We start from the raw sequence: 20664 nt of genomic DNA on the forward strand, positions 1-20664 counted from the left end.
CCTTGGAAGGAAGCTGTTTGCTTCTTCAGAGCTGCTTTGCCCCCTTCACAGCAGAGTAAAGAGGAGTGTGAATCCATGCTTTAAGGGCTGGATGTTTGAGTAAATAATAACATGCCCCCGTATTCTTATAAAAACCATGATGTGGAGATAGAACACAGAACATAGAACAGTACAGCACAGAACAGGCCCTTCGGCCCACGATGTTGTGCCGAGCTTTATCTGAATCCAAGATCAAGCTATCCCACTCCCTATCATCCTGGTGTGCTCCATGTGCCTATCCAATAACCGCTTAAATGATCCTAAAGTGTCTGACTCCACTATCACTGCAGGCAGTCCATTCCACACCCCAACCACTCTCTGAGTAAAGAACCTACCTCAGACATCCTTCCTAAATCTCCCACCATGAACCCTATAGTTATGCCCCCTTGTAATAGCTCCATTCACCCGAGGAAATAGTCTTTGAACGTTCACTCTATCTATCCCCTTCATCATTTTATAAACCTCTATCAAGTCTCCCCTCAGCCTCCTCCGCTCCAGAGAGAACAGCCCTAGCTCCCTCAACCTTTCCTCATAAGACCTACCCTCCAAACCAGGCAGCATCCTGGTAAATCTCCTTTGCACTCTTTCCAGCGCTTCCACATGCTGGTGTTGGACTGGGCTGGGCACAGTAAGAAGTCTCACAACACCAGGTTAAAGACCAACAGGTTTATTTGGAATCACGAGCTTTCGGAGCACTGCTCCTTCATCAGGTGAGTCACTGTTGAGTCCACTGACCTGATGAAGGAGCAGCGCTCTGAAAGCTCGTGATTCCACATAAACCTGTTGGACTTTAACCTGGTGTTGCGAGACTTCTTGTTATTAAAACCATGATACAGTGCAACAGTTGACCAAGAACAGCAACTTGCGTTTATCTGGTACCTTTTAACATAGTAAGACTGCCCAAGTCACTTCACATGAGCACTGATCCAGAATTGCAATGACATGGAACCCCCTGTAAATGCGTTCAGCAGCTGAGAGAAATATGTTGCTGTTACTGGCCCAATGATGCGAGTCCCCCCCCCACCCCATGTCTAGCTTTATCGAGCTGCCCTTTCTCGCTTTGTTGCTAACGCTGAGAGAAGATTCATGTGTGACTGAAATGGAAATGAAGGCAGTCAGATCGCAGACTTGGCAGTAGCCTTTATTTCCAAGCAGTTAATGAGATCTGCGCAGTGTATTTAAATAGGGCACTCCATTTATGTTAGTGATGATAATTCACTTCCTCATTCAGAGCTCTGGTGCCTTCATATTTACCATAAGGTCATTTAATAAAAAGTAAATGATTCTCTGAAACATCTTCTGGACTCCTGATTGAATTATTGAGTAATCATCTGGTTTATTGAACACCTGGTTCTGATTGATGAACAGCCAGGGGCAAAAAAAGCAGCAATTTTTTTTAATAATGTGCAGCGAAGTTAGCATAAAGAGCAGAATGGCTTCTTTTCTCTGCCTGTGTCTCCATCTTTTGTAATCATGCTTTGCCCCTGATGCCGGTTTTTGCAGTCATTTGGGGACGTGCAATGAGTGATGGTGTAGTGAAGAACTCAGTATTAAATATATAAGCACAGGAACTAGTGACCAAGCACAGCAGAAAGGATAGGTGAACACAGCAAGTCAGGGTTGCAGAATGTACCTACTCTGGCATAATTTACAGGGTTCAAAGAAAAAGAAAGACTTGTATTTGTATAGCACCTTTAATCACCTCAGAACATCCCAAAGTGCATTAGATCGTTTATGTGCTTTGAAGTATAATCATTGTAATGCAGGGAAACGGGACAACCCATTTTGGACATTGCAGGATCCCACGAAAAAAAAGCAATGGGATAATGACGAGATGCTCTGTTTTAGTGATGTTGATTAAGGGATGGATATTGATCAGGTCACCAGGGAGAATTCATGTGGTCCTCTTCAAAATAGTCCACCTGCGAGAGCAGATGGCACCTTGGCTTCATGTCTCATCTGAAAGGCGACACCTCATAGAATCAGTGCAGAAGGAGGCCATTCGGCCCATTAAGTCTGCACCGACAACAATCCCACCCAGGCCCATTCTTGAAACCCCACATATTTACTCTGCTAATCCCTCTAATGTACACATCCTGGGACACTAAGGGTCAAGTTAGCACTGCCAATCAACCTAACCTGCACATCTTTGGACTGTGGGAGGAAACTGGAGCACCCGCAGGAAACTCACCCAGACAGGGGGAGAACGTACAAACTCCACACAGACAGTGACCCACGCTGGGAATCAAACCCAGGTCCCTGGAGCTGTGAAGCAGCGGTGCTAACCACTGTGCCACCGTGCCGCCACCTCTGACAGTGCAACACTCCCTCAGTGTACTGCACGGGAGGGTTGGCCTGGATGTTGTACTCGAGTGTCTGAGTGAGACTTGAATCCATAATCTTTGGATTTGGAGACAAGAGTGCTGCCCACTGGGCAATAACCGAGACGTAACCTTGCGACCGCAAAATAGAAATGACCCTATGGGCGTAACATTTCCCTGATGACAGGAGAGATGGAAATGCCAAGTCCTCTATTTTTATGGATACGATGAGTAGGATTGGACAGTTTGAGATGTTTAGTGCTGCCCAACGTTCTGATGAGATTTGCTCCAATTACAGGGCACATTTTGAGGGTGGGACAAGAGCAGGGACTTTCATTCTCCCCATGGTATTCAGACCAATACTGTTCCCTTAGCCAACGGCACTGAAGACAGATTTACTGCTCATTTGTTTGCATGCAGCAGGATCCTCCAAGCAGCATATTTGCCTCTGCAGCAGTAACTACTTGTCCTCACAATGCTCTTCAGTGCTTGTCCAGGCCCTGAGGATAGGATAAGGAACCGTATAAAAGTTTGGCCCTTTCTCCTTTTTTCTTTCTCTCTTTTTTTGTTCACACTCTCTCTCTTATCCACTGGAAGCTGGATTAAAGACTGACCAGAGTCATAATTGAGCAGTTTCATTCCCTTCCTGAAGCCAACTTTATGTAAGTCAGCGTGAAGGAGAAACAAAATAACTTTTGGCTGCCCCAAATCTTGCTTTGCACTGGTGTCATATGGCAGGTTCAGTGTTTAGAGTACATATCACCCAGAGTAATGAAGTACAATAATAATAGAAATAAATTCTAACAAACATAACATAATTTTTAGTCATGCCAACTGTACATTGCTGCCTTTTACAAAAATGTGTCATGATGGCAAAACAGCTCTTTAGTTAGAGCAATAATAGTGATAACTCATTCTCTCCCATCAGCCCAGGAAGCATTTTTTAAAACTTGTAGCTGGTGCAGAGGCTGAAGTTGTGGGCTTTGTCCCTGTCTGCTTTCCAGCTAGTATATATATCATAACCTTATCATCCGATAGGGGCTTTATCAGTTGTACAGGATACCTTTCATGGAGTGAAAGGAAGTATATTACCCAGCTCTACTGCCAGGCAAAACATATTAATAAACAATATTAATAATATTAAAAACAATCCAAAAATGTGCGGGTTAGGTTGATTGGCCATGCTAAAAATTGCCCCTTGGTGTCCTGAGATGCATAGGTTAGAGGGATTAGCAGGTAAATGTGTAGGGATATGGGGGTAGGGCCTGGGTGGGATTATGGTCGGTGCAGACTTGATGGGCCGAATGGCCTCTTTCTGTACTGTAGGGTTTCTATGATATTAATAACTGGATTTCGCGGCTCCATTTTCAGGCTTGCTTTGCGTTGCTTTGTTGCAAGCCAGAGGGAGAAGGCACTCAGATCCCTTCCTTTGCCACATTTCCATGTTTTACTGTACAATACGCTGACATTGCAGAAAAATATCTGTTTTAACACAACACTTCTTGAGAAAGTACAGAGGAAGAATCACCCAGCGGTTTGACATGCCACACAGTTTGAACCAATACTGCAGTCTATTTAACATTTTATTTACTTGGAATTTAGAGCACGGATTCAGGGCATTCAGCCCAACTGGTCTAGACAGCTGCTTTTCCTTCACACGGGCCTCTGTTCCTCTCTCCCTATCTAGATGTTTAAGGTAATAGCAAAAGAACCAGAGTCACGTGGGGAACAGATCATTTTACGCATTGTGTTATTATGACTTGGCAAGGGTGGTGGAAGCATTTTCAATTGTAACTTTGAAAAGGAAATTCAATAAATACTTAGGGCTGAATGAGTGTCATAAGGGTGGGAAAGTGGGAGTCCTCCACGTCAGTCTTTTGGGCCAGCTTGGCATTGCAATCTTCTGGCACTCTGTCAATTTTTTTGACAGCTGGGTAATTTGGGGTGCGGGTGGCGGGGGGGGGGGGGGGGGGGGGGGGGGGGTTGGGGGTGTGGGGTGGGGGGGGGGGGGGGGGGGGGGGGGGTTGGGGGTGTGGGGTGGGGTGGGGGGGGGGGGGAGCCAGTTTCAGAGTGCTCGCACGCCATTGCGCAGGGCGCCCTGATCTACCGTTGAACCGGGAGACCCCTTCCCAACCCCCATCATCGGCAGCCTTGTTACCCCCTCCTCCCATCCCACACTGACACGGATCACTAGCATCGGGGCATCAGGACCCTCCCGATGAGTCCCCTGGCAGACCTCCGACATGCCCCCCCCCCATTGCACCTTTGCACAACCCCCCCTCTTTGCATGCCCTATACACCCTTGGAACTGCCCCAGCACATTTACAGTACCCAACCAGGCACTGCCAGGGTGCCATGTGGGCACTGCTTGATGGGCAATGCCTGGCCATGCCCCCCATCATCCATGGGCTTCAATGGCCTCTGATCCCTCTGGCGTGGTCTTGGCGCCTGGTCTCTGCTGCTGGAGACCAGTGGTAATTCTCACTGGCGAGGTTGGAAGCATCCGGGAGAGGGGAAGCAGCCATGTCGAACCTGCTATTTGTAGGCAGATGTAGGCAGTCTAATGGTAATGAACTTTGTGGCCTTTCTGGGCGCATAGCCATTCTCGCTGATAAAACAGGGCCAGGGAGGTGGCAATCTGATTCATGCCGAACGCAATTTGGAATTTTGGCCCCTCGCTATCTTCTGGTTCGTCACTCTAATTGACGGGCGCAGTGAGCTGGTGAGATCACGCCCTTGGAATATGGGGAAGAAAAGCAGAGCTGAGATGCAATGGCCAAAAGGCTTCTATGCTTCTGTGAGCTTGAATTTATTTCTTCGCTCACTTATGACAACTGATTTATCTTGTGCATGACGTCAAAACCGATTTTGTTTTTATTATGTTCTCGTTTTACATAGTTTTTCTTTAAAGTTATTGGTACAGCTTTAACATTATTGACAACCCTGTGTTTTTTCTAATTATTTGGAGATGTAAGTTTTTTTTAATGGTTGTAACTGCATTTGTTTCTTGGAAAAGGTCAACAGAAGACGTGGCAGCATGGTGGCACAGTAGTTAGCACTGCTACCTCATAGCGCTAGGGACCCGGGTTCAATTCCGGCCTTGCGTAACTGTCTGTGTGCAGTTTGCACATTCTCCCCGTGTCTGCGTGGGTTTCCTCCGGGTGCTCTCCGGTTTCCTCCCACAATCCAAAGATGTGGATTAGGTTGATTGGCCATGCTAAATTGACGCAAGTATCAGGGGGATTAGCAGAGTAAATGTGTATAGAGTCTGGGTGGGATTGTGGTCGGGTACAGACTCAATGGACCGAATGGCCTCCTTCTGTACTATAGGGATTCTATGAATGTTGAAAATGTGCATCATTTGAAGTAAAAGATAGGCTAATACATGATTTATCTAATTTATCTTAGTTTAGTTATTTTTCTACTTTATTCTCATATGAACCTGATGAAATTTATTTTATTCCTGTACTTTCATAAAGTAAAATATTTTGAACCTTTTCATGTCCGGTTTTCTGGTCAAACCTTTCTGTAAATATTCATTATTGTAAAACGTCGGGACCCGGGTTCGATTCCCGGCTTGGGTGACTGTGCGGAGTCTGCACGTTCTCCTCGTGTCTGCGTGGATTTCCTCCAGGTGCTCCAGTTTCCTCCCACAGTGTGAAAGACGTGCTGGTTAGGTGGATTGGCCATGCTAAATTCTCCCTCAGTGTTACCTGAACAAGCGCCGGAGTGTGGCAACTGGGGGATTTTCACAGTGACTTCATTGCAGTGTTAATGTAAGCCTACTTGTGACACGAATAAATAAACTTTAATATACTTTCCCATTAAGTTTGCTATGTCAACTGTCACAGTGTAATTATAGATTCAGCATAAATTTCTCAAATCATTCTCCCAATTCCATTGTCATCTTGTAAATGAATACATTCATATTTCTAAGTGAACCGTGGATAATGGAACAGACACTTTACTAATTAGTTAAATACAGAAAGGAGAAAAGGAAATGAAAAGCTTCAATCCTATGCTTGCCTTTCCCACACATGGGCTTTCAAACAACACATTATATTCTTACTGTTTCAACTTTAAAGCCTACTTTGCGATTTTTCGTTATTGAGGTGAAGCAGACAAAGAACCATTTGTTTTTCAACATCTTTCATCATTTCTTGGTGTTTATTTTGAAACTTTAGATAAATTCTAGGATGCAATTTTCCCAAAATTGCACAGAGCCCTGGATCAGGTGAGAAGAGCTTTGTGAAATGTGCCAGCTTCACAGACGCCTTTTCTCGCTTAGTTTAACGACGCTCTGGGAAATTTCAGAGTGCTGCCGAGGGTCTCTCAGTCAGATGGAGGGGCGGGGCTTAAATGCGCTGGTGACGTTGGGATTCTGAGATAAGGGCGCCCTGATCTCAAAGTAAAATTTAAGGCTCCCCCACCCTCAATTGACGTCTGGCCCCACCACGGATTTCGTGACCCCCGCCCCACCGGATGAGGGGAATCCCCCCCCCACCCCCACATATCGAAGGGGAATGTCTCCATTGGAGGAGGGTAACCCTGCCTGCCAGTGTTGCCAGGCACTGACTTGGCACAGCCGACTTGGCACAGCCTCCTTGGCACTGCTAGGGTCAGTGCCAGGGACTTGTCCCTCAACCCTGGGGTCTACAGGCACCTCTGCACCCCTGGCATGGTCATTACGACTGGTGTTCTCTTTTGAAAACCAGTAGTGATTCGCGCCCTTGTGATGTCATGCCGCCGGGGTGTGGGGAAGGATGCGTCATGGTCAGACACTACAGCCTCAAGCCCTTTAATAATATGTTAATATATTGTAATGTATGGAGGTAAGGATCAAATCCTTGTTGGGCTTGAACCTGATCATATCACCCACAGGGGTGGGGGCAAATCCCGTTTTCGCTCTGAGACTTAGTACCTATTACGGGATTTGCATCCGCAGCTAACGGGGCCGCAAGAGTCTTAAAAATAAGTAGGAATCTTTGACTTATTTGGCTTGTTGACAGCGTGAGAAGGACCAATGTAACGACATATAAATAAAAAGTACTGTTTGTACCTAAAAAGTAGTTTCATCCCAGCTTCAGGATAAAGCTTTCAAGATTTATCGCACCAGTTGTTTTGGAACAGAAGGAAATTACTTTATGTATTGTGCCATTTGAAAGGAGTAAGAATAATTTGTCCTTCCTAACATCTGTCCTAAACTTTCCTTTCACCATCTCTGACTCTGCTCCTTTTTTCCCAAGCGGGTTCAGACTGGGGAAAGGCTGTGTGTTTTGTGCTTTTTGAAAGTTTTTTTAAAAATTGTCAATCGATAACGATGTGACCGGATTGTAATTAATGTGAGTGTATGTGATAATATTGATGCAAATTCAGTTCATCAATAAACTGTCGTCAATTAAGTTGCACAAACAGCTGAGTTGAAAATTAACTTAAAGCAGCAATTTAAATATACATATATTTATGACATGGATCAACATCTGTCTATTAGATTTTCACTTGGTATAATGCAAATAAAGTACTGCAGATGCTGGAGATCTGAAATAAAAACAGAAAATGATGGAAAAGCTCAGCAGGCCTGGCAGGATCTGTGGGGAGATAAATAGTGTTAGTGTTTCGAGTCTGCTTGACTTCTTCAGAGCTCTAACTATGTATCTCTCTCCACGGATTATCAATGGTGTTTTTCATACTAGACCACAGAAGGGTGGCACAGTGGTTACCTCACAGCGCCAGGGACCCGGGTTCGATTCCCATCTTGGGTCACTGTCTGCGTAGGTTTCCTCTGAGTGCACTGGTTTCCTCCCACAGTTCAAAGATGTATGGGTTACGTTGACTGGCCATGCTAAATTGCCCCTTGGTGTCAGGGAGATTAGCAAGGGGCAAATACATGGGGTTATGGGGATAGGGCCTGCGTGGTCGGTGCAGCCTGGAAGGGCCGAACGGCCTCCTTCCGCACTGCAGAGATTCTATGATTCTTATATGGTCTGCAATTTTCTGAAAACAGCCTTTTTGTTAAACTTCTCAATGGGCACTGAAGGGGGATGAGATGTGTCCAGCATGTTTGCCTCCTATTGTATTATTGTTTCCGAAAATAATGAATTCAGTTGGACCTTCTCAATCTTGTGTCAAACAAATGGTTACTTCCCGAGGAACTGGTAAGCTTCTTTGTCCAGAGATGGAGCAGCCCATTGGTAGACTTGTCTGCCATTGAAAATGACAGTGTCACATCTTTATGTTAAAATGATAAGAATTACAAAATCAGAAAAGTTTTGATGGATTGCGTTTTCAGGAAGGAGACAAATTGTTTTCTTTTCTCTAATCCCTGGTTCTCCCAATCCCTAGAGATAGGCGTACTAAGATCATGTAGAGAGCTCTCAAGTGGCCTCTTGACTTCACAGTCTTTCATTTAAATCTCAGCGCAGAAGAAGGTTGTTTGAATCATTCTGCCAGTACTCTGTTTATCAGAGCTATTGACTCTCATCCCATTTCCTTACCCTTTGATCTTTCTCTTGAAGTTTTTAACAAAGTGCCTCTTAAACCCCACGACGCCTTCAGTAGTCATCTGTCAGTATTCATTAAATAATTCTGTTAACCTTTTGCATGGAAAGATTTCCTCTGGCTTTCCTTTAAGCTTCCGGTTACTAACCCTAAACTTGTGTCTTCCCTTGTTGCTAATCCAGTGACCAGTGGCAATAATCTTTTAAATATAGTTAATCTGACCCCCTTTCGAACGGTTGCACCAACTCTGTTATAGATATAGATTTTCAAATTTTATCATCAATGCGCCTCCTCATCATCCTTGTTGTGTTGGCGAATCTATGGGTAGAATTTTATGTCTGCCAGGCAGGTGTGCGCCCGACTGGGAAATGTGCTAAATCACCCATTATAATCTTTGGCGTGTATCCCGACATCATTGCGCACATGTGCGATTCAGCGGGCGCAGGCGCGGATCGGCACTGGGCCCAATGACAATTATGCTGCTTGTTCATAGAAATCACAGAATCCCTACAGTGCAGAAGGAGGCCAGTCGGCCCATCAAGTCTGCACCGACAACAATCCCACCCAGGCCCAATCCCCGTAACCTCATACATTTACCCTCCAAATCCCTCAAACCTACACATCCCGGGACACTAAGTGGCAATTTAGCATGGCCAATCAACCTAACCTGCACATCTTTGGACTGTGGGAGGAAACCGGAGCACCCGGAGGAAATACACGCAGACACGGGGAGAACGTGCATACGCCACACAGACAGTGACTCAAGCCGGGAATCGAACCCAGGTCGCTGGAGCTGTGAAGCAGCTAACCACCGTGCCACCCTCTAGGGGATTAAATCCCCAATTATTCAAAGTGCTCCCGTACGATTTCAAACATGGGCAGGAGAACCAACCGATGTTTAACTTTTTGGATTCAAGGGTGTGATCAAAGGGGAATGGAGCAAATATTGGATGAGGAGCTGGGAGTTTCAGGGAGTGGGTTGAAGTGCTGTTTTGGGATCTTGAGAGAGTTGTTTTATTTATTTGTTTTACGGCATGTGGGCGTTGCTTGCTGGGCCCAACATTTATTGCCTATCCTTAGCTGTCCTCCATTTCAGAGGGCATTTGAGAGTCAACCACATTTTGCTGTGGGTCTGGAGTCACATGTAGGCCAGACCAGGTAAGGACAACAGATTTCCTTCCCTGAAGGACATTCGTGAAACAGATGGGTTTTTACAGCAATTGACAATGGCTTCATGGTCATCATTCGACTTTTAATTCCAATTTTTGTTGAATTCAAATTTCACCATCTGCCGTGGTGGGATTTGAACCCGGGCCCCCAGAACATTACCCTGGGTCTCTGGGTAACTAGTCCAATGACAAAATATCACACCGCCACCTCCACCACAGTGTTTCCTGCGTTGGGCTCTATATGGTGTGGAGCTCTTTGACATTGCTGTTCTCCTGCTGGATGCTGTGTCGTCCCCCCCCCCCCCCCCCCCCCCCCCCCGCCCGCCCCCCGCCCGCCCCCCGCATGCTCTGCCTACCAGTGCTGGCCATTCTGCAGGCAGCTATGCCTCTATATGCCGCCTGCAGACTTTGCGATGAGCCGCCATTGGACATGGTATGCGCCGGCCTCCCACCAACCCCGCTGGCTCAGTGCGGTGCAATTTACGCTGGCTGCCACTTTACCTCTTGCTTTATATTCAATCCCTATTCAATGAAAAGAAATGCACATCAGAATTCAATTCGTTCAGATATTTGATGAGGGTCAATTGACCTGATTTATTAACCCTGTTTCTCCATAGATGCTATCCAAGTTGATGAGTATTTCAGAAGAAAAAGGAGCAGGATTGGCCATTTGGTCCATTGAGACTGCTCCACCATTCAATAATATCACGGCTGATCCAACTGTAGCCTTAATTCCACTTTCCCGCCTGCACCCCATAACTGTTAACTCCCTTGCAGATCAAAAATCTGTCTAACTTGGGCTTCTCCAGCTCTCTGGGGAAGAGAATTCCAAAGAAAAACAACCTGCTGAGAGAAGAAATTGCCCCTCATTGTCGTCATAAATGGTTGATCCCTTATTTTTAATCTCTACCCCCAGTTCTGGATTCCCTCATGAGGGGGGATATTCTCTCAGCATTCACCCTGTCACAGGCCCCCTCAGGATCTTACCAGAGCTCAACGGACCTGTAAATGGTCCGCCGAATTTTCTGTCCCGTCCCCGCTACAATTCCCGCGGCAGGCGGAATGGGAAATTTCCATCCTAAAGTAATTGATACAAGATGTAAAAATGGCACGTGGGAAACATTTTTACGCATCAAGTGGTTACGGTTTTGAATGCACTGCCTGACAGTGTGGCCGAGGCAGATTCATTCGAGACGTTCAAAAGGGAATTGGACTGTTATCTGAAAAGGAATAATGTGCAGGGTTAGGGGGAGAAGATGGAGAAATGGTATGAGGTGAAATTGCTCATTCGGAGACATGATGGGCCGGATCACCTCTTTCTGCACTGTAACAATTCTGTGATGCTGTGAAATGTGAGTTGTTGACATCTCCCCTATCAATTCGGCTGCGATTAGCAGCTAACCATAGTGGCACAGAAGCAGATCGTATGGCCCAACATGTGATTTATTTTCCACCCCCCCCCCTCCCCCAAATCTCAAGTTTAGTCTCATTTTCCTACATACACCCTGTACGCAATAATATTTCTTTTTTAGTCAAATATCTAATTCTTGTTTAATAATTCTTTCTTTAACCTTTTTGGAAGAGAATTCCGCAATATCATCATCCTCTGTGCAAATGATTTTTTTTTGCCTTCTCTTTGATTTCTGTTATGATTCTTTTTCACACAGCGAATGGTTTGGCTCTGGAATGCACTGCCTGCAAGTGTGGTGGAGGCAGGTTCAATTGAGGCATTCGAGAGGGCATTAGATGATTGTTTGAGTAGAAACAATGTGCAGGGATACAGGGAATGGCACTAAGACATAATGCTCGTTTGGAGAGCTGGTGCAGATATGATGGGCCTCCTTCTGCATTGTAACGATTCTGTGAACTTTGACCCCTCTCTTTAATGGCTCATTGGTTAGTGCAAACAGTCTGGACACAGTTGACTTCATCAGTCATTGTTCATAACCTTGACCTCTTGGTCATCTGCTCTCCTTCTGTGCAGAAACTTAGAAAGCCCCTTGCTTCTCAGACACAAATAAAACATGCTGGGGAAGCGCAGAGGGAAAATTAACACCAGTGGAAAGAAAAGAGACAGCAAACATTTTGGGGTGTAACCCTTCAGGAGTGGAAAAATGAAAACAGATCAAGAATTTGAACAGACCTAGAAGAAAAGAATATAGGAAAAAGACATGAGAAAAGAGGCATTAGCGGACGTAATTAATGCTTTACGAGATGTGAAAAAGTGTGCAAGAAACAAAAAAAAGGAAGTGAAATAGCTGTGGTAAAGGAGGCCGTTGGCTCTAAAATGAAAACAGAAGAAGCCGGTAAAGTGGGATACTTAATCTGAGCACCTGACAGGTGTAGGAACCTGCACATTGGTGCAGCCTTGGTTCTCTCCTTCTCAGCCCTTTGGAATCCAGGGGCGGAATTTTCCTGTCCTGCCTGCCACGGGAATTGTAGCGGATGGGACACGGACAATGCAAAGGTCCGTTTACCACAGGAGGGATTTTCCAGACTTGGAGCGAGCAGGCCGGAAAATCCCACCCCAGGTACTTCTTCCCAAAATGTTAACTTTACAATGCTGAATAACCTTCTGTGCCTTCCAGCCTTTTCTATGTTTTGTTTCAGGTTTCCACTAAAGTTTTGCAGTGGTTTTGTGTCTAATCCTATTTGGTGCCTATCTTTCTTTTCAATGTTATAATAGAAATCATAGAAACCCTACAGTGCAGAAGGAGGCCATTCGGCCCATCGAGTCTGCACCGACCACAATCCCACCCAGGCCCTACCCCCACATATTTTACCCGCTAATTCCTCTAACCTACTCATCCCAGGACTCTAAGGGGCAATTTTTTTTTTAACCTGGCCAATCAACCTAACCCGCACATCTTTGGACAGTGGGAGGAAACCGGAGCACCCGGAGGAAACCCACGCAGACACGAGGAGAATGTGCAAACTCCACACAGACAGTGACCCAAGCCGGGAATCGAACCCAGGTCCCTGGAGCTGTGAAGCAGCAGTGCTAACTACCGTGCCGCCCGAATATCTTTCTACAATAAAAAGAGCCATATAAATTAAAGTCTATCTTTGTTTCTGATATTGGGATGGCCAGAACTGTACACAGTATTCCAACTGTGGTGTAATTAAGCTGTGTACAGGTTCCTGTATTACTGCCTTGCATTTTTAGTCCATATCTTTTAGATGCTAGCACCTCTCAAAGTGGTAAAACATCCCAAAATTCCACTTAGCTTTTTACAACTTTATCTACCCTTGCTTCCAGCGCTTTATGACTTGTGTGTGTATATGTATACTCGTCAGCCCCCACTTGGAGTACTGTGCTCAGTTCTGGTCGCCTCATTACAGGAGGGATGTGGAAATGATTGAAAGGGTGCAGAGAAGATTTACAAGGATGTTGCCTGGATTGGTTGGCATGCCTTATGAGGATAGGCTGAGGGAGCTCGGTCTTTTCTCCTTGGAGAGACGAAGGATGAGAGGTGATCTGATAGAGGTGTACAAGATGTTGAGAGGTATAGATTGGTTGGATTCTCGGAGGCTTTTTCCCAGGGCTGAAATGGCTGCTACGAGAGGACACAGGTTTAAGGTGCTCGGGAGTAGGTACAGAGGAGATGTCAGGGGTAAGTTTTTCACTCAGAGGGTGGTGGGTGAGTGGAATCGGCTGCCGTCAGTGGTGGTGGAGGCAAACTCGATAGGGTTTTTTAAGAGACTTCTGGATGAGTACATGGGACTTAATAGGATTGAGGGTTATAGGTAAGACTATATATAAGCCAAGGTAGGTAGGGACATGACCAGCACAACTTGTGGGCCGAAGGGCCTGTTTGTGCTGTATTTTTTCTATGTTCTATGTTGTAAGCACAGAGCAAAGCAGAGGGTGACCTGATTGAGGCGTTCAAGATTATGAGGGCCATGGACCGGATGGATAGGGAGTAGTTGTTCCCCTTAGTTAAAGGGTCAGTTATGAGGGGACACAACTTAAAAATAGGCAGGAGGTTTAAGGGGGATTTGAGAAAAACGTTTTTACCCAAAGGATTGTGATGGTTTGGAATGCACTGCCTGGGAGGGTGGTGGAGGCGGGATGCCTTGCATCCTTTTTAAGAAGTACCTGGATGAGTAGTTGTCACGCCATAACATTCAAGGCCATGGGCCAAGTGCTGGCAAATGGGGTTAGGTGGGCAGGTCAAGACCTTTCATGCGTCGGTGCAGACTTGATGGGCCAAAGGGCCTGTTTTGCATTGTAGTATTCTGTGTGATTCAGAGTGCAGACTTGTACACAGAAGCACATAGCTAAAGAACCAGTTAGGCTAAGTCACTTTTACTCTCTAGATATATTAATTTCCTGATGTCTGAGCATGTTGCAACCTAGCTTTTACTGTTGAGATTTTCTTTCCATGCCAATTTGCTCCCCCTTGCCGGGCTACATTTCCACAAAGACACTCTTGGCTGAGTTGGTAGCACTCTGAGTTAGAAAGTTGTGGGTTCAACTCGGGAACTTTACAAAATCCATGATGATACTATTAAAGGTGCCATCTTTATGAGAAAGACGCTGATAAACTTGCAAACTGGGCATGTAACTGAAATATTTTTAAATCTTAGGCAGGATGAATAATAAGAATGCCACATATTCCTGGGAGAGGGGGTGGATAAAAAATGTCCAAATCGCTTAAAGGAACAGAGCAATCTGGGAGGGCAGTGGGGGAGGGGAACAGATCACTGAAAATAGCAATATAGATTAATAAAGTCATTAAAAATAAAGCACTGGTTTTCATTTCCAGAGGAAGAGAATTGAAAAGCAGAGAAATTCTGTCAAACTTGTGCAGAACCTTGGCGAGATCACAATTGGAATACTGTGTACAGTTCTTGGCTCCATATTACAAATGAATATTCTGGCACTGAAGAAGGTGCAAAAATGATTTATCAGGAGAACACCAGAACTTAAAGTTACATCTGTCAGGAACTGACAGGCAGTGGCTCTTTTTTTTCTAGAAAGGAGAGGGCTGGGGTTTGACCAGGCAGAGGTCTTTAAAGTTATGAAAGGGTTTGGTGGGTCGATCTAGAGAAGATAGTCATAGATTCATAGAGGTCTAGAGCACAGATAAAGGCCTTTTGGCCCATTGAGTTTATGCTGATCCAAGACAAACCACCCAACTATTTTAATCCCATTTTCCAGCACTTGGCCCACAGCCTTGTCTGCTTTGGCATCACAAGTGCACATCTAGATACTTCTTAAATGTTATGAGGGTCTCTGCCTCCACCACCCTTTCAGGTAGTGAGTTCCAGACTCCCACTATCCTCTGTGTGAAAAAGTTTTTCCTCGCATCCCCTCTCAATCTCCTGCCCCTTACCTTAAATCTATGTCCCCTGGTCATTGGTCCCTTAACCAATGGGAAACTTTTCTTCCTCTCTATCTATGCCCTCATAATCTTATACATCACAATCATGTTCCCCATCAGTCTCCTCTGCTCCAAGGAAAACAACCCCAGTCTATCCAATCTCTCCTCATAACTAAAACTCTCCAACCCAGGCAGCATCCTGATAAACCTCCTCTGCACCCTTTCCAGGGCTATCACATCCCTCCTATAATGTGGACTCCAGAACTGCACACAATACTCTAGCTGTGACCTAACCAACATATTATATAGTTCCAGCATAACCTCTCTGCTCTTAAACTCTATACCTCGGCCAATAAAGGCAAGTATACCATATGCCTTCTTAACCATTTTATCCACCTATTCTGCTACTTTAGGGAACCTCCTGTAATTTAAAGCTATCCTCAAACTATTCACCACTCTACCAATTTTCATATCTTCTGCGAATTTACTGATCAACCCTCCTACACTCAAGTCTAAATCATTTATATAAACCACAAACAGCAAGGGCCCCAAAACTGATCTCTGTGGGACCCCACTGGACACAGTCTTCTAGTCTAAAAAACACCCCTCGAGCGTCACCCTCTGCCAATCAGCCAATCCTGGATCCAATTTGCCAAATTTCCTTGGATCCCATGGGCTCTTCTCTTCTCCATCAGTCTCCCATGTAGGACCTTGTCACAAGTCTTGCTAAAGTCCAAGAAGACTGCATCAAATGCAATGCCCTCATCTACACACCCGGCCACCTCTCCGAAAAATTCAATCAAGTTGGTCAGACATGATCTTCCCTTAGCAAAACCATGTGGACCCTGATTAATCCCTGTCTCTCCAAATACAGATTAATTCTGTTTCTCAGAATTGCTTCCAATAATTTCCCCACCACTGAGGTTAGACTGACTGGCCTGTAGTTTCCTGCTTTATCCCTTCCTCCCTTCTTGAATAATGGTACCACATTGGCTATTCTCCAGTTCTCCGGCACCTCTCCTGTGGCCAGAGAGAAATTGAAAATTATTGCCAGTGCCAGTGCCCCTGCTATTTCCTTCCCTGCCTCACTCAACACCCTAGGATACATTTTATCTGGCCCTTTAGATTTAAAAGAAGATTTATCTATTTTTAAGTCTGCCATACCAGTCCGAACCGCCTTTCTGTCTCTGTTAATTTCTTTAATTGTATCACAGTCCTTCTCCCACATCGTCTCTCTCACTGGTGAACACCAACACAAAGTATTCATTTAGAACCCTACCTATGTCCTCTGGCTCCATACCCAGATTACCATTGTGATCCTTGATGGGCCCTACTCTTTTTCCTTAATGTACTTTTAAAACAACTTGGGATTTGCCTTTGTTCTACGTACCAGTGTCCTTTCATGTCCCCATTTTGCTCTCCTAATTTCCTTTTTAAGTTCCCTCTTGCATATTCTATACTCCTGTGGGGTTTCTGTTGTTTTGACCCTTTGATATCTGCCATAAGCCTCCTTTTTTTCTCTTTATCCAGTGCTGTACATTCCTTGATATCCAGGGTTCACTGGATTTGTTGGTCCCACCCTTTTCCTTTATTGGAACGTGTTGGCCCTGTACTCTCCCTATTTATTGAATACTGTTCCGTCACAGATTTACCTACAAGTGTCTGCTCCCAGGCCACTTTGGCCAAATCATATCTGATCTTATTAAAATCCACCTTTCTCCCAGTTTAGAACTTTGCTTTCTGGCCCACGCTTGTGCTGTTCCATAACAGTCTTGAATCTAACCAAGTTATGATTGCTGTCTGCAGAATGTTCCCCCATTGATACCTTCAGCCACTTGCCCTGCTTCGTTACCTAAAATTAAGTCCAAGACCACCCCCTCTCTTGTAGGATCCTCTACGTCCTGGCTTAAAAAGTTCTCCTGGACACATTTTAAGAATTTAGCTTCCTTTAAACCTTTCACACTATGACTACCCCAGTTAATATTGGGGAAGTTGAAATCGTCCACTATCTCTACCCTGTTACTTTTACTCTTCTCTGAAATTTGCCTACATATCTGCTCTTCTATTTTCCTCAGACTGTTAGGGATCCTCTCAAACACTCCCCCGCAATGTGATTGCTCCATTTTGGTTTTTAAGTTCTAAGCTTCATTAGAAGAGCCTTCTAAGATGTTGTCCCTCCTTATTGCTGTAATTGATTCCCTGACCAAAACTACATCACCTCTTCCTCCTTTACCTCCTTCCCGTCTCGCCTGAGAATCCTATATCCTGGAATATTGAGCTGCCAATCCAGCCCCCATTGTCTCGGTGACAGCATTGACATCATACCCCCATGTTTTAATCTGTTCCTTCAACTCATCTGCCTTGTTTGTCAGATTCCCTGCATTAAAATAAATACCATCCAATCTTCCCAAACTCTCTTGTGCCTTAATTGGCAGGGGAGGGCAGAGGGAGAAAATTTGCTACAAGAGAGAAAAAGGAGAAAGAAAGGAAGGACTAGCGCTTATAAAGCACTTTTCACAACCTCAGTGCTCCCAGACGCACTACACAGCAAGCATTTTGAAGTTGTCACTGGTCTGATGAAGGAAACCCGGCGGTCTATTTGTGCCACGCAAGCTCCCACAAACAGCAGTGTGTAAAATCACCAAATCCTCTCTCCTGGAGAAGTAAACACAGGCAATGAAGTGTCACCGACCTGGGGTGGGCACAGTAAGAAGTCTCACAACACCTGGTTAAAGTCCAGCTGGTTTATTTGGTATCATGAGCTGTTGGACTTTAACCTGGTGTTGTGAGACTTCTTGGTGTGCCCACCCCAGTCCAACGCCGGCATCTCCACATCATGGCTTCTCGAATCACAACAACCAAATGCCTTTTGGATAAGCCGATTAAATTTGTTCCTGTCCTGCCTGGGAGATTACTCCAAAACGGAATATTCTGGTTCTCCCTGGTACTTGTTATAAATGTTACCTTCAGTAATTTTCATTCCTAAACTCTATAGCCATATAGATATTTGTATCCACATTTTCTGTTTTAATTTGAAGTGGTGTTATATTGGTGTTGGTAAGACTCTCGGTTGCTGTTCAGCTCAAGCGCCTCACTTTGATTACACCTATGTGACTAACACTGCAATAAATTTACCATTCGCACATTGACATTTTTACTGCTTCTAGGATTTTCTGTTCCTCGCCAGCTCATTTTAAGCTTTCAAAAAGCTTAACACATACAGCCAAACTTACTTTGTTTCTTGGTAATTAAACTGGAACGTACACATTTAAATTAAGGTAGAATTATTTTACAAAACATTTAGAATTTAATAAAATTTTAAAAGTCGTACACCCTTTTAATTTTCCTCCGGTTTAAAAAAGGATTTATTTTCTGGACCTTTAATATCTTTATTAAATATAATTATGCTTTAAACTACAAGCCTCAAATAGTCACATAAACAAGTGCTCATTGATAGTTCCCATAGAACTAATGGTGACTGTGACGAATGTAGCAAGAGGTTGCTGCCATCTACATCCCAAACTTGTTTGGCCAACTTCGTCCTTTAGTAATCGTTCTGGAGTTGCGTTTAGACAACTAATTTTGAAGTTGATGGCTCTGGAAACATTGCTTTCAGCCCAGTGGCCAAATTATAAATCATAGCCAAAGAAAGTCAAATGCGATTTGGGCCTCTTCTTAATTACTTCGCTTATAGTGATTTCATCTGCTACGCAAAAGATTCCTCTGCAATTACAGGAATGTTCCAGTTCAAAGTGTTGTTGCAAAGCCGGTAAACTGTGGATACGCTTGCTTTCCTTTTCATGTACAGGCGGAGCTTGTCTCGGAATGTTTCCCCAAGAAAACTGTAAATAATGGGATTCAGGCAACTATTAGAAAAAGCTGCCAGGTTAACAATATGACGTGTAAGTGGGTAATAGTGCCCCATTGATTCCTTGAGGGAAATTGATGAATGCTTTGTGCCTTGCAGTAGCTGGAGGCTGATGAAGACATTTTCGGGTAACCAACAGAGGAAGAAAACCAGAACAACCACGACAATCATGCGAAGAGCCTTCTGACGTCTCGGCCAAAGACGGTTGTGCTTCTGGGCTTTTGTGAGGATCCGTACAATCCGCGAGTAGCAGAGGCCAATGATGAAGAACGGGATGACAAACCCAAGGGTGACTTCCAACCATTGGATCTCTGTAACATCTGCAAAGCAAAAGTGAACTTCCCCTGTGTGGTGGGCCTGGACCACGGCAAAGGGCATCATTGCAGCCAGGATGGATGTCAACCAGATCAGGCTACAGCTCCATTTGGCATGCCGCAGAGTTCGGAGCGTGCCGGACTTCATCGATTGTGCCAGAGCAAGGTACCGGTCAAAGCTCATCCACGTGAGAAAGAAGATGCTGCTGTACATGTTGATCTGCAGGAAGAGGGACATGAAGGTGCACAGAATGGCTATGTCATAGTACTTGTCGTTAAGGTTGAAGACCTCAATGAGGGAATCTGCTACAAGTATCAGATCAGCCACCGCAAGGTTTACAAAATAAAGATCTGGGATTGTCATTTTCTTATGATCGTTCAAGTTTACAACCAGGATTAACCCGTTCCCAATGAAGCCTATGGGAAATAGAAAAACTGTATACAAGCATGATAGAAAGAGGCTGATATTATAAAACTGGCTATCCCTTTGTTTTTCAGTGATGTAGCCGCAATGTAAGGTTTCATTACAGTAGCTGGATTCATTCAGTTCACTTTCATTGGAAAATAGTAATATTCGTGATACCAGGTGCACTTCCATCATCAAAGGCTGTGATAAATTTTCAAAGAATGATCTATAAATAGTGCTTTGGTGTTTTAAATATTTACATTTGTCTGTAACCGATGCATTCAATCAATTTGTCCCAAGATATCAAAAGTGCATCTGCCATACTTTATGGTAACATGCTTTATCTGCTGCTTGGAGAATCCAGTGGGACACACACCTGGTCCCTCCAGTTGCATTGTGGTTCTGGTCAATACATGTGGTTTTACTCATCTCCGGTTCAAAATGCCTCTCCCTGACCTTCATTCAGATGTGTTCACCGGTTTGTCCACGTGTGTTGTGGGAAAATTGAGACGTTGACACTGGAAAGCTCTGTGTGCCTGTTTGTACGTTGGTTGCTTCTCTACCCTTTGGCTGCCGATCACCGTTCTTAATAGTCAAGACTAAACACTTGGGCTGCCAAGTCCAGAAAGTCAGGACAGCTATGAGCATTTGCCTATAATGGTCAGGTTCCAATAGCAGGCAGTGGTATTTTGGTCAAGCATTGCGGTGACGACTGTATCTCT

At 44.7% G+C, this 20664-nt stretch overlaps 2 protein-coding genes across 2 annotated transcripts in view; one reads left to right on the plus strand and one right to left on the minus strand.

Annotated features, from left to right (window-relative positions):
- The window catches only part of chlsn (cholesin), a 352112-nt gene that overhangs the window by 52213 nt on the left and 279235 nt on the right, over window positions 1-20664 (plus strand). The window lies entirely within an intron of this gene.
- On the minus strand, window positions 19061-20301 carry gper1 (G protein-coupled estrogen receptor 1). The gene has a single exon (XM_078239807.1). The coding sequence runs from the start codon at window positions 20135-20137 to the stop codon at window positions 19061-19063; it is 1077 nt and encodes a 358-aa protein (XP_078095933.1). The 5' UTR covers window positions 20138-20301.

Source organism: Mustelus asterias, chromosome 23 (genome assembly GCF_964213995.1).
Source record: "Mustelus asterias chromosome 23, sMusAst1.hap1.1, whole genome shotgun sequence".
Lineage (NCBI taxonomy): Eukaryota > Metazoa > Chordata > Chondrichthyes > Carcharhiniformes > Triakidae > Mustelus > Mustelus asterias.

What these genes read in the sequence shown, in the direction of transcription:
- gper1 (XM_078239807.1), bottom strand. Translation starts at nt 20,137, where the DNA reads ATGATGGAAGTGCACCTGGTATCACGAATATTACTATTTTCCAATGAA.